Source organism: Vombatus ursinus, unplaced genomic scaffold (genome assembly GCF_900497805.2).
Source record: "Vombatus ursinus unplaced genomic scaffold, bare-nosed wombat genome assembly UNPS02014773.1, whole genome shotgun sequence".
NCBI lineage: Eukaryota > Metazoa > Chordata > Mammalia > Diprotodontia > Vombatidae > Vombatus > Vombatus ursinus.
The window spans coordinates 3,529,884-3,544,158 of NW_020954551.1; the positions used below are offsets into that span (position 1 = coordinate 3,529,884).

Here is a 14,275-nt window from a genome sequence, read left to right on the forward strand (position 1 = left end):
AAGTAAAAGATTGTTCAATCTTCATGATCCTAATTTTAAACTTGAGAATTTTCAGAGAATAGATCTCAGTGTATTGCAGAGACACCCATGGTTTCACCACGGACCAGTCATTTCAACACTCTGGGCCTCAGTTTCTCGTCTGTGGAATGAGGGGGCTGGCAATGCAATGCACCATATTGATAAGGCACCAAGTTAGTTACTTAGCCTTTTTAGTGGGGAAGGTTGGGGATATAATATTTTTATTTTTGTTTTTTTGTTTGTTTGTTTTTTTTTTTTTTCAAGATTTCAGGTCTAAGCCTACCTCTTCCTCCCAAAAAATTGATTGGCAACATGGATCGTGAGTTCATAGCTGAACGACAGAAAGGCCTTCAGAACTATCTCAATGTAATCACCACAAATCACATCCTGTCCAATTGTGAACTGGTGAAGAAATTTTTAGACCCCAACAACTATTCCGCAAATTATACCGGTAAGTGAAGCCAACCAGAACCTTTAAGAAACAGTTACAAATAAGAGAGAGGAGACAGTTTTATATATAGAAAGAGAAAAACAGAAGTCTGAGTAAGAAAGAACCTGGGACTTTTAAATTATTCAATGTTTGTTTCATTTAAGTATCCTTGATTTTCGGGTGGTGTTGCGGGGAGCGCTTAGGGGGGCGGATTTATTTCCTTTCAGCTCTGCACTACAGATGCATAAAGGGAAAATTGATTTCTGTAAATGCTCATGCCTCCTGTGCATTACTTTTATCTGTGTGTAGACTCTGGAGCATTATTACTTTTGTCAATACTGATTTCGTATTGGGTGTGTAGGTGCCTTCCTTTGATATCTGTCAGATTGTCTCTCCGTGCCTTAGAGTAAGGCTTCATGAGTGGGTGGGCTCCCAGAACTCATTGCTCTGCGGACAAACTCTTCGAGATCTTGGGGTCACTTTTATGCCGTGTTAAGGCATTTCAGTAGGATGTGGGAGGATCAAGTCTTTTTAAAGGGTACGATCGTATTTGTGACCTGTGTTACGTCTCTGTTATATCCAGTAACAGCAGAGCTGTGAACAATTCAAAATGGCAGCTAATTAACAAGCATTTACATTTAGTTTTGCATTGGCCTTGCAGACTTACATTTTAAAATGTGGGTATTGCTAAGAAGCCTACTTGAAAGGGACTGCGGGACAGCTAGGTGGCAAAGTGGGTAGAACAGTGGCCTTGGAGTCCGGAGGACCTGAGTTCAAATTCGCCCTCAGACACTTGACACTTACTAGCTGTGTGACTCTAGGCAAGTCACTTAACCCCAATTGCCTCACCAAAAAAAGAAAAAAAAAAGAGGGGGATTGGGAAGCTATCTAGTTTCCCCATTCTGACCTTTGCTCATCTCCTCCCTGAAATCAGTCAGTGACAAACACCAGCCTAAGGGGAGCGGCCTTTTTTCATATCTCCCCTAGAGCAGAGGCCCTGGTTAAACATTTGAGCTTGAAAGGGCTCCTCTGATGGGTACAAAGGGATAATACAGAGTAACAACATAATGGCACCAGATGTCAACAAGCCAGTTATTAAAATTTCATAAAGTTTGTGCCCTGGGAGTGTTCACCATGATAAAATACCAGAAAGTGCTGCAGATGAACTGATCAGTGATGCTTAGCTGTGGCCTGTTTGTTTAAAAGACAAAGACCGACAATCATGGGAGCGAGGGTTGAGAATGTCTAACGTGGTTGTGTTACTAAACCGGTCCTGTCGATTCGGCTTACCCAAGCTCATGTTGTCTCTCTGCCCCCTTCTTGTTTGCTGCCACCACCCCCACTCAGGTGTTCAATATCTCTTCCCTGGGCTGTTTCTAAGTCGCTCATCTATCCTCCTAATCTAATCAGTCCTTTGCCTGCTTGCCAACATCACGCCAACTCTCCTCCTCAGGATCCTTCTGTGGCTCCCAGCTCTTAGCCTGGCCCTGCAGGCCCTCCGCTAGATGGCCTCCACAGGCAGGTCTTCCATCTCAGTTTGGCCGTGTTCCCTTTCATGGACTCTGTATCATATTCTAGCGAGATCGGACAACTCCCTGGGCTGTCTTACAGAGGTTCATGTCTTCTCTCTCCGATAGGTTCAAGGCTCTGTGGTCTTTTCTGTTGTGCTATCTCTGATCCCTCTGCCTCGCACATAACACGTGCTCGGTAAATATTTATCAAATTGGCCTGGAACTAGAAAACAAGATTTACTTATTGATTTGCTTATTTCACCACTGTGGTGAAAATTGATTGTAAGGATGTGAGTCTTTAGTTTAATAAGTAATGGAATCCTAAGATAATATTCTCTTATGACAGAGGAGAGAGGTTTTGTTCCTATTTCACGGATGGGGAAATTGATAGTCATATAGATGTCACAGAGATGTCACATAGCCCATCACTGTATTATCGGTAGTCCAGGGAAGAGAGCACATTACATTCCTGCGTCCCGCTCCTGATTGAGAATCTGCCCATCGGTTTAAAGAGTCATATGGGGTCAAATAAAACTACATTTAGGAAATGAGGGAGAGGGCACACACAAAGCCAATTTGGAAACCACATCAGCCATGAGTTATGAAATTGACAGTTTTGTTGGTTTTTTCTTCACAAGCAATTAGGTGGCTCAGTGGATGGAGCTCTGGATATGGAACCCGAGTTCAAATCTGGCCTCAGGCACTTGTGGTCCTGCCCAAGGCACTTAACCTCTGTCTACCTCAATTTTCTCAGCTGTGAAGTGGGACTAATGAAAGCACCTCCCTCCCAAAGTTGTTGCAAAGATCAGATGATATGGTGTTTGTACAGAGCTTAGCCCCGTGCCTGGTGCATAGTAAGTGCTTAAGCATTTATTCCCTTCCCCCACTTAATGCAGCAGAATAGCCAGCAGCGTGCAGAGCCGTAGCTAAAGCCTGGTGGTCTCCTCAAGGCCCCATCAAGATCCATTCTGGCTGGCAGAGGAGACATTCGGCTCTTCCGTTATCTGTAGGGTCTAACCGGAGGAAGTCAGGCCTCCAGGGCACCCTGGGGATCACGGAGAGCTGAGATCCAGAGGCAGGAATGGCTGGCCCTGCAGGAGACGGCAGCTTTTCTCTAGTTTAAAATCGGGGCTGGGGAAGTTGAACATCCTTTACAATTCTTTTTGGCATTACGCATACATGCACACTCAAGAGCTCTAATACACACACACACATGCACATATATACTCATAGGCACTCACTCAAGAGCACGCACATACACACACACTCATATATATATACTCACACACGTGCTCACACTCAAGAGCACGCACATACACACACACTCATACATACTCACACACGTGCTCACACTCAAGAGCATGCACACAAATGCGCACACACCCACATACTCACACCCACTTCATTATTGTCTCAAACCCTCTCCATCTTCCTCTCCACTGCAGAGAGTTAGAGAAAGGAGCCAGGAGCCCGGGGCCCTGTGAGAAGGATAATGACGGTCATTGGAAGCCTCTGCTGAGCTCTTGTAAGCGGCTGTAAACCACTGTTTGGAGAACAAGAGTCTTTGTAAAATTCACCTGCCATGGAGCAGGGCGTTTTCCTCCATTTGAGAGAGGCTAACTAAGTCCTCTGGGAGGAAATGTAGAACCCCGGAGTTTGCTCTCTGACCCTAGCTTACTCCAACAGGTGGAGAAAAGGGAAACACATGCGTTTGTGGTAACGGGCCTGTTGCACCATCTGTTGGCTCCTGTGGCCAGTTGTACCTTGTGTTTCATCACCTTGTAAGCCGCCGACTATCTCAGTGCCCAGCCCAGTTAATGCTATTCTGATCTCCCTGATAATGAAAATATCACCCTCCCTTGTCCCCTGCCCTGATCCTTGGGAAGTTCAGCCCTTCCTTGCCACCCTGAGAAGGGTTTCAGGAATCCTTCTGCCCTCTTGGATTTGATCATGCATGCACACCCTGCCCCTGGTCCTTTCCAGGGTGTTGATAGCACAGTTGTGCCTCATTTCAGGGTTTGAGCCCTCCCACTGTGTCTCTGAAGGCAACGTGGCAGAAAAGGACCCCCGATAGCACTTTAGAGTTTGCAAAGCACTGACCTAGGAGGTAGGAGCTAAGCATCATAATATAGTGGTTACTCTGTGCCAAGCACTATGCTAAGTGCTTTACAATAATTATCTCACTTGAAACTCTCAACAACCCTAGGTGCTGTTATTATCCCCATTTCACAGTTGAGGAAAGTGAGACAAATAGGTTAAGTGACTTGCCCAGGGTCACACAGCTAGTAAGTATCTGGGGACAGATTTGAACCCAGGTCCTCCTGATTCCCAAGTCCAGCATTCTCTTCTCTCCCCCATGTTTAACTGTAGACCATGGTGGGCAGACCTCAGGGAGTAAGAGGTGTGGGGAGAATAGAGTTGGTGTTCAATGAACAAACTACACATGCCCCAGGACGTGCCTTATCCAGCAACACCATAGCAGCCCTGTGGGCAGGTCTGGGTGTGGGGGTTTTTCTGCTGCTGCTGGAGCTACTATGTCTTTATTATATTGTTCATTTTCAATAAGCTTTCATTGATGTCTTTTATTTTAAATCATTGGCATTCCCCAACACATCCCTTCCCCTTTGCCGCCCCAGAGATCGATCCCAAATCTGGCAGCACTCCATAGACAGAATTCCCAGCGCCCCGAGCAGCCAGGAGAGGCCCCTTCTTATACCTTGCCTTTGGGGCCAGGCTTGGTCATCATGGTTTCATGCCCTTCATTGCTTTGTTGTGCTCTTCCTTCACATTGCTGGGGTCCTGGTATGCAACGTCCTCCTGGTTCTGCTTATTTCACTCTGCATTAGCTCATGTAAGTCTTCCCATGCTTTTCTCATCTTCAATGTCACTTCCTAGAGCGCAGCATATTCTAACACATTCACATCTAATTTGTTTAGCCATTCCGCAGTCAATGGGCATCTACTTTGTTTCCAATTCTTTTGCTCCTACAAAAAGTGTTGCTCTAAATATCTAAGTCACTGTGGGGCCTTTCTTTTCGATCCTAACCGTCTTGGGTTATCTGGGCTAGGATATTTTCAGCATCTACACAGAGACTTCAGGACTTCCGGTACCGGAGGTGAGGCCTAGGGTTGAGGAGGAACAGAGGAGCCATGTGTCGGTCTCATGTACATAAACTCCTACAGGATAAAACGCATGGAATTTGGGAAAGGCTAAGGGCCCAAGTCTGATGTGCAGATATGATAACGTTCCAATTTCTGGTGATGCTATAGATTAGATTAGAGGTCTGCCTTAAGCTGGCCAGTTCCAGGAAGCTTCATTCTGCTTTTCAGTCACCCTGGTGTGCTTAAACATTAGCTTTCAAAGACTTTTGCTCACTGGGGGAGCTGGAATGCGGGAGCTCAGTAGGAAGACAGAGAATGAAATTTAATGCTTTGCTCTGGATTTCCTGACTCGAGTCGTCTCCGAAGGCAGCCAGGCAGCAGCATTTGTTGAGTGTACCCAGGCTGGGGAATATTCTTCTGCTGTGTGTATCGGGGAGTTAGCAAAGAAAAAGAGTCAGTGTGGTCCCTCCCCAAGGGAGGCTGAGAGATGGTGACATTATTCAAATCTGGTGACCCTTGACTGGGAAGACCTTTACCTGTCTACCACCGGAGCAGTCACAGGGGCTGATCCCTTCAGAGGTGATATCATGATATCAAGATGCAGTGCCTTAATAAAGCCATCCTAGGCCACAGCTGGAGAGAGTGACTTTTCTGACCTTCACAGATTCCAGGAAAGTCATCTGCCTTTTTTCCTCCACTCCCGGGAGGCTCTGGCCCCCTGAGCTCATCAATTCCTCTCCTACATGCTCCCTCGCCATCTCTAAGAACTCGAGCTGCAGCCAAGAAGAAGTCTGGCTCAAGGGCAGGAACCAGACTGCCCAACGCCCATCTCCACTGAACACGAATTTAACGCTGGTAGTGTGAGCAAGACGGCCATCTTGGGTGCTCCATGGCGGCACCACGTTCAGAAACACAGAAACCTCACAGCCCAGAAAAACTGACTGGATTGGAAATAAGGGGAGGGCGGGCAGTCCTACAAATGCCTGGTCATTCAAACCAGGCCCCCTGCTGGCTTTTGGGGCGCTTTCCCCTTTCCAAGGACAATGAGAAGAGGCGTGTTATTAAAGTACATCATGGAAGCCGCTGCATCTTTCTTTTCTGGGGGAATAAAACATGTTTAATTCATTATTCTCCCTCACCACACTTGAAGGCTTGAAACCATTCCAGGGCAGGATGGGATAGTGGAAAGAGCCTTGGCTCCAGAGTCGGTGACCTGGGTTCAAATTCTGCCTCCACCTCCCATGATCACTAGCTGGATGACCCACTTGTCCCTCACTCAAAGATACTTTGGCTTTGGGGAGGGCAGAGGAAGTGTTCAGTGGAGATGGGCGTTGGGCAGTCTGGTTCCTGCCCTTGAGCCAGACTTCTTCTTGGCTGCAGCTCGAGTTCTTAGAGATGGCGAGGGAGCATGTAGGAGAGGAATTGATGAGCTCAGGGGGCCAGTGCTGTGCACCCGCCGTCTCACCTCATTTCCCTTTTCCATTGGGTCGCCCGTTCGTAGCTCAATGGGTCTTCTCTGTCTTCTCTCAATCTCCACCACAGCTGCCCAGGTCGGCTCCTACAGCTCAAGTCCAACCCCGTCACTGCCCTTCTTAGAACCTTCAGCAGCTAGCCGCCCACTGCCCATCCATGTGAATGTGGATATTGCTGAGTTTTTCTTGAACTCTGTCTTGATCCTGTGATTCTGGCCTTTGAGAAAATGATAAGAATGTTTCTCCTGCTTTCTGTCCTCATTGCCTTTGAATTGGGACATGGGGGGAGGGAGGAAAAGATGATAACCTTGTGTCCCACAAAGAACAGGACTTAACCCCACAGAGGGAAATGGCAGAGCCTGGCAAATCTTTGTGGCTTTTATATCACCCCGTAGGGCCCCCTTTTAAGGAACCGAGTTCTACTGGAGTGAAAAAATGCCGCAGTTTACTTGCATACTCACAGAGCATAGAAAGGGAATTTTCTTGAATTTCTCAGGCCCTTAAAGTCAAGAAATCAGTTTCCATGTCCCCTCTGCCCCGCCCCCCCCATTAGTAATGAACCTGAGAGGTTCTGTTTGTAGCCTAGGAGGCAAGTGAGCTTCTCAGTCAATAAACGTGTACTCTGTGGGGCTGCGTGCAGCCACACTGAGGTCCCTTGGCAGAGAGATCTTTGAATAATCCTTCCCTGAATTGGGATGAATCATTCACACTTAAGTAATTTATTTTAAAATAGCAGATGGTTTAAATTTAATATGAGTATGGAAATACCAGAAACATTTTGCACCAATATTAATTAGAGTAGGTGTAAGTTTTTTGTTGTTTACAGTGAAAGTTTATGGAGTTCCTGACAGGTTAGATGACATTCCCATGGTTCATCACAATTCGTGGAATCAGAGTAAATATTCATGGAATTGTAAGTAATCCACCAGACCTTTCTCTTTCTGTGAATCTTGTCTTTCCTGTGGAGACAATTACAAGTCCTCATCAGAGTGCTTTATGGGCTCCCAGCTCTCAGCTCTTAATGGCTGATTGGTGTCAGAATAAGGTGGCTGCCAAACTGTGATTATTCTCCTTCTCCTGAGAAGGGGGCACCCTGGGAGGGTCGTTCCATTAGCTGGAGTCCATTTCTGTTGTTCTTCTAATAATACCTTGCCATTTCTCTGGAATTTCGCTGAGTAAGAAAAGGAAAATTCCATTGTGAATTTGGAAGGTTGATAACTTCCACCAGTAAACGAAATCCTCTATCTGGAGCTAAAAAGGCTCTCCTAATCAATGATCTATATAGGCTAGCCCTTCATTTTGCAGATAAGGAAAGTGAGCCCCAGGCAGGTGAGTGACTTGCCAAGGTCATCCAGCTAGTGATCATGGGAGGTGGAGGCAGAATTTGAACCCAGGTCACCGACTCTGGAGCCAAGGCTCTTTCCACTATCCCATCCTGCCCTGGAATGGTTTCAAGCCTTCAAGTGTGGTGAGGGAGAATAATGAATTAAACATGTTTTATTCCCCCAGAAAAGAAAGATGCAGCGGCTTCCATGATGTACTTTAATAACACGCCTCTTCTCATTGTCCTTGGAAAGGGGAAAGCGCCCCAAAAGCCAGCAGGGGGCCTGGTTTGAATGACCAGGCATTTGTAGGACTGCCCGCCCTCCCCTTATTTCCAATCCAGTCAGTTTTTCTGGGCTGTGAGGTTTCTGTGTTTCCGAACGTGGTGCCGCCATGGAGCACCCAAGATGGCCGTCTTGCTCACACTACCAGCGTTAAATTCGTGTTCAGTGGAGATGGGCGTTGGGCAGTCTGGTTCCTGCCCTTGAGCCAGACTTCTTCTTGGCTGCAGCTCGAGTTCTTAGAGATGGCGAGGGAGCATGTAGGAGAGGAATTGATGAGCTCAGGGGGCCAGCGCCGTGCACCCGCCGTCTCACCTCATTTCCCTTTTCCATTGGGTCGCCCGTTCGTAGCTCAATGGGTCTTCTCTGTCTTCTCTCAATCTCCACCACAGCTGCCCAGGTCGGCTCCTACAGCTCAAGTCCAACCCCGTCACTGCCCTTCTTAGAACCTTCAGCAGCTAGCCGCCCACTGCCCGTAGGATAAAACAAAATCCTGCATTCAAGGCCCTCCGTAATCTGCCTCTTCACCACTTCCCAACTGTCCTATCACAATTCTTTGTGAAGGCCACATTCCAGCTGTTTCCTGAATTCCACGCCTCTTGTGTATTCCCTCCTGTGCATGCCTGGAATGTACCGTCCTCATCTCCTTCGAGGCTCGGTTCAGATGCCACCTCCTTTGTGAAGCCTTCCCTGATTCCCCTTCCTCCCCATGTGAATCATCTCCTTCCATAATGTGCCTATTTCCCATGTCAGACGTACAGCCCAGGTCAGCATGTACTTGCTGAAAGCTTAAACTGTATAGTAGTAATAAAATTTTTTTTCCTGTCACTTTTTAAATGGAAAGGGCCTTCAGTGTGAGAATTTCATCTGTAAGCTGAGTTCCTTTGGCCTGAAACACTTGGTCAGACGAGAGGCAGCAGGGTATTGTGGGAAGAGTCAGAAGAGGGGCTTGTGTTCTAGCATGGACAGTTGCTGTGTGTGACTGGGCACATCAGAGCCTCAGTTTCCTCCTTTCTGTGAAGAGTCAGTGATAGGGGCGCTTACACTCAGCTGCCCACTCGGGCCTTTGTGCGGAAAGAGCCACACGAAATGTTGAAGACTTTGTAAGCTTTAAAGTGAAATGAATTTATGAAAATATGTGTCTGTGGTATGTGACCTGTTTCACTAATGGGCCTATACAATGTCTTTACAGAAATTGCCTTGCAGCAGGTTTCGATGTTCTTTCGATCCGAACCAAAGTGGGAGGTCGTGGAACCACTGAGAGATATAGGTGAGAAGCCCTGGACGCCCAGAGGCTGCCAAGCCCCGGGGGTGACTTTCAGACTTTGGGAAGCCCCAGGCCTCGGAGCTTAGCGGTGTGCCCAGGTCCTGAACTCGGCGTCAGGAGCCCCTACGTTCAGTGCAGCATTTGTGACCCTTCACTTCAGGGAAAGGTCTCAGGTCCTGAGGACTTAGAACCTCTGCTGACAAAGGGAGTTCCTCATGCCCGCAAACTGGCAGATCTGGCACCTGGAAGGAGTTTTTAAATGAGCCATATTGTGGTGGTTGTGTTTGCGTGTTTTTAGACACTTGCCTTCCAAGCCTGTGGAGGCCTCTTTGACTTTTGTCAGCTCAGGCATGGATGAACGGGTAGCATCTGCCTCAGAATCAGGAAACCCTGGGTTCGAGCCCTGCCTCTGACACGTAGAGGCTGTGTGACCCTGAACTAGTCATTTAAGTTCTCAGGCCCCCAGGAGGAAGGGAATGAGCATTTTTTAAGCACTTACTATATACCAGGCACTATGCTAAACTCTTTACAAGTATTATCTCATTTGATCCTCACAACAACCCCAGGAGGTAGGTGCTGTCATTATCCCTGTTTTACAATTGTGGAAATTGAGGCAGACAGAGGTTAAGTGACTTGCCCAGGGTCACACAGCCAGTAAGTGCCGGAGGCCAGATTTGAACTCGGGTCTTCCAGACTCCAGATATAGCTCTCAAAATAGCCACCAGTTGGCCCAGGTAATTATGAGCTGCAGAGTAGGTCCCATCTGGACTGGGTGGAGGGAGCTTTCTAGAGCAATGAAATCACAGATCTGGCCCCCAGAAATGAAAAACTGTCCTGGCCAAAGGGGGCAGGGGGGTGGGGCACCATTGGTCCTGGGCAGTACCTGGGCGGTCTCATTCAGCCACAATGGTTCTTCGTGTTTGGAAAACACCCATTCATTGTCCAAGTCCCAAGGAGCAAGCATACATGGGTCGTGGGCTGTAGGCCCAGACAGGGAAGTTCTGCGGGAGGCATGTAGACTTTAACAGAAGTCCGCCATCTTGGAGCCTCTAGAACCAGGCTTCTCGACCTTGGTGTGTGTCCAGGACCCTTTGGGCAGCTTGGTAAAGCCTGTTCTCAGAACAGTGGCGTTAAGAGCACAAGATAAAATCCATAGGATTACAAAGGAAACTAGTTGCATTAAACTTTATCCAAACACTCTAATATTCTAGTATTTTTTAAAAATAAGTTCACAGATTACAAATTCCAAGCCTCTGCTCTAGACCAAGCCTAGAAGGGGGCTTGCAGTCAAGAGGGCACTCCCAGAAGGCCTCCAGACAAAGTTCTTTGTTCTTTGAGTGCCCTTACCTGAGCCCCAGGAATGCTAACAAGATGGAATAATGGCTTTATTGGGTGTCCTGGTATTTATTTCTACCTAAGATTGAGGACCTTCTTTTTAAAAAAAAAAAAAATTAATGAGGAAATAAAATCAGTATTAATTCATACTAGAAAAAAATACTGGAATATTATCGTTTTGATCATGTCTATGCTTTTTTCTCTTTTAAAAAAATGCCTTGTTGATGGTCCGTCTGCTCTTGTACCAGGTTGGAGGATACGGAAGAGGTATTTCTTAATGAAGATTAAGAACCAGCCAAAAGAGCGCCTCGTGCTAAGCTGGGTACGCGGGGGTTCGGTCGGTCATGGCTCTTCCTGGGTCTTTGAGAACGATGGTTTTTTTTAAGGCTCAGCAAGGACAATATTTTGTCCTTGGAAATGATGCCTTCTGTCTCTTTGGGCCTTCTCAGCCCCTAGGAGTCGGTTTATTTATTAATTATTCCAAGTCATCCTAAGAACCCAGGCATTAAGACTATGGATTGCGATCTAGCTGGAAAGGACCTTAGCGGTCATCTCACCTAACTCCCTCCTTTTATTGGTGAGGAAACGGAGGCCCCAAGAGGGGAAGTGACCTCCCAAGGTCACACGTTGTGTAAAGTGTTGGAGCCCTGAGCGCTTCCCACTGGACCACACTCCCTTTGGCGCTTATTAGCTGTGTGACCCAGGGTGGGTCACCTGCCACATAGCACCTGCCTCCTGGGTTGTTGTGAGGATCAAATGAGATAATCCAGGTTGTCCCCAAAGTCTTAGTGCCTAAAGTGCTGCATAACCGTTGAGTAGGTGGTGGCCAGAGGAGCGGGAGAATCTATAGGCGTCCTCTTTGGCCAACTCCTTGGTGATCTGAAAGAGGGAAGTGGTTCCCCCAGGCGGCTAATTCTTAAAAATTACGCTATCACTGGTGTTCATCCTCCGGGTTCTATGAATATATTTGGATACACGTCATAAAAGTTGGGTCCGAGTGGGGACCTTCTTCTGCTGCTTGCCCTAGGCCGGGCTCAGATGTTTCCATGTTCTCTGCCCCTCTAGGCTGACCTTGGCCCTGACAAATACCTGTCAGATAAGGATTTTCAATGGATCATCAGACTCCTTCCTTCCTGTTTGGTGAGTAGCTCTCCTCCACTCCCGAAGCTGCTGATATCAAATTCCTGGCCCAGCTGGTGGGAATCTCAGGTCCCTGCCTTTTTCTTTTAGCTGAGCTAAGAGATGAGCCTCCAGGTCATTAGGAGAAGAGACCTAGAAGTGTTTCCATTAAAAATCTAGGGAAGCTCAAATGGCCTAGGCCTCTGTACCCAAACCTGAGCTGATAAACCAGGGCCAGGCAGGTGGAGCCTGTTCTGGGGTCATTTTCTGTTTTAAGTAAACACTGGCAAAGCCAGCCTCATCTCTCCCTGGTACCTAATGGGGACAAGCAAAGGAGGGGGCAGAAAAACCTGCTTCTGGGGCCAAGACCATAATAGAGGCTCCCTGGGTGGAAAACATTTTGCTGTGATGGGGATGGTCATGATATCCTGCGATGAAGTCGACGGGTCTTTTTCGGAGGCAGGCTTTGGTAACCCAGGCACGTGGGATCACATTGCCAGATGCGTGTGGGCTCGTTTAGGCCCATGTTAGTGCTGCTGGCCTTCCCGATCTGTGACTTGTGTGCTTCATTTAAAAATGAGGCAAGGAATAAAGTGACCTTTAGTTACTGTCAGCTTTTCTATGCGGTGGCCTGGCTGCTATTTGGAGGAGGCAGGAAAACCAGATTTTTAATGGTGTTGGTGGGTGAGTAAGCAACATCCTTGGATTGGTTCCTTCTCCAAGGCTGTTCTCAGCAGCCTGATTCCTTAAGTGGGTGTGGCTCTAGACCCTCAAGCCATGGCCCCCCGCCCCCATTACTACAAGGGTTAAGGCCAAGGGGCTTCCTCTGCCTGACTGTGACACCCCTGCTCTAGGAGCGCCAGGAACTCCCTCGTGTCCCTGAGTTAAATTGCAGTCTCTTCTCTGGCATCGAAAGCCCCTCAAAGTCTCTGCCCAGCCCACCTTCACAACTGCTTTTACTTACTCCCCCCTCAACACTGTCCTGCCCCCGGGCCTTCCCGACACTCCCTTATTCCATTCCATCTCATGCGTCCATGTCTGTGTGTGGCCTGTCTCCCGTGCCCAGAGTGGTCTACCTCTCCCCTCAGCATCAGTTCAAGGTGTCACCCCCTGGAAGATGGGCTTTTCCACTGCCCTGCCCCTCCCAGGATGACTCCATATAGATACTATTACACGTGTGAAGGTATTTACTCCTCTTTAGACTCGTAGTTTTCTCTGAGTGGGAGATGAGCTTTTGGAGGGCAGGCATCATTCCATTCCTGACTCTGTGTCCTTGGCTGGAAGCTCTCGTACTTGGCACAGCCTGGTGCTGGCGTCGGGTTGGCTTGGATTGACGCCTGCAGTGCCTTCATGCGTCCTGCGATGTAAGGGAAGATGAATCGAGGAGCTGTCTGATAACAATATCATTGACAAACTTACTCTACTTTTACAATACGGCAGCAGTTTTGACACTGGTGAGCAGAAGCCGCTTGAACCTGTCGCGACCAAGGGGCCACGGTACACCAGTTTTGGGCAGAAATCAAATAGAGAAGCTTTATTTTTATTACAAGACATGAAGGGGTGAGAGTGATTGATTGATGGCCAGGTGACCTAAGGAAAAACCCCACAATTTCCTACCAACTTAGGGCTGGAGCAAGCAGGTGTGTGGTAGAGGAACACGACGGTGGAGGGAGGCTGGCCTTGAAGGCCTTGCTAAGCCGTCGCTGGCCTTGGCAGGGAGAGCAAGGCAGCTTAGTGTTGTCTTGTGTAGCAGGGGTCCTGGGGAAGGGCGAAAATGAACTCGGGGTGAAGGGGGGTGGGGAAAGTGAAAGTGATTGCTTGTTTTACTGCAAAATGGAGGCTATTTTAAAGATGGAGTGAGTCGCTCATACCAGGAGAGGAGGAGAGGGGAGATGCAGGGTCCCTCTGTCTTTGCTTCCTCATACAAGTCTCAGGATAATATCCTGAGCAATACCTCCCCTCCCCGCCCCCTCATTACTCCCCAAAGCTGGTCCTGTCCCATAGCTCTGAATTTTCACTGGGTCCTTAGAGAGGCTGGTGTTACAGCATCTGCCCGGAGCCCGTATTTTCTTCTAACCGAATTGGGGTTCCGGGTTCCCCAACGACTCTTTGTAGCTCATTCTCTGGGGACCTTCTTCCTTAGCACTCTCTCCCCCTGACCCATCACCCCTGGCTTCACTGGCACCGTAGGTACGATGCGAGTCATTCACTGTGCTACCTCCCAGAGAAAGGGCACGAAGCCTTTGGGAGGGCGCCGGAGCCTCATCTGTGGTCCGGCCTGCACTGACCTGAGCAGAGGTGTGGGGGACAAACCCAGTGGGAGCAGGGATGGAATGGGCCGTGCTCTGCTTCGTCTGAGCTGTGTGTGTGGGGGGGAGGGGGGGAACCACAGAGGAGCAGAGGGGGCAAAGACGTGGC

At 48.3% G+C, this 14,275-nt stretch overlaps 1 protein-coding gene across 4 annotated transcripts in view; it reads left to right on the forward strand.

Annotated features, from left to right (window-relative positions):
* Positions 1-281: 281 nt before the first annotated feature.
* Positions 282-14,275, forward strand: part of PXK (PX domain containing serine/threonine kinase like) — a 48,652-nt gene continuing 34,658 nt past the window's right edge. For all 4 annotated transcript variants that reach the window (XM_027863788.1, XM_027863790.1, XM_027863789.1 and 1 more), the window contains exons 1-4: positions 282-469; positions 9,329-9,406; positions 10,987-11,060; positions 11,804-11,878. In XM_027863788.1, the coding sequence (XP_027719589.1) occupies positions 331-469; positions 9,329-9,406; positions 10,987-11,060; positions 11,804-11,878 (366 nt within the window). In that variant the 5' untranslated portion in view covers positions 282-330. The remainder of the gene's footprint in view (positions 470-9,328; positions 9,407-10,986; positions 11,061-11,803; positions 11,879-14,275) is intronic.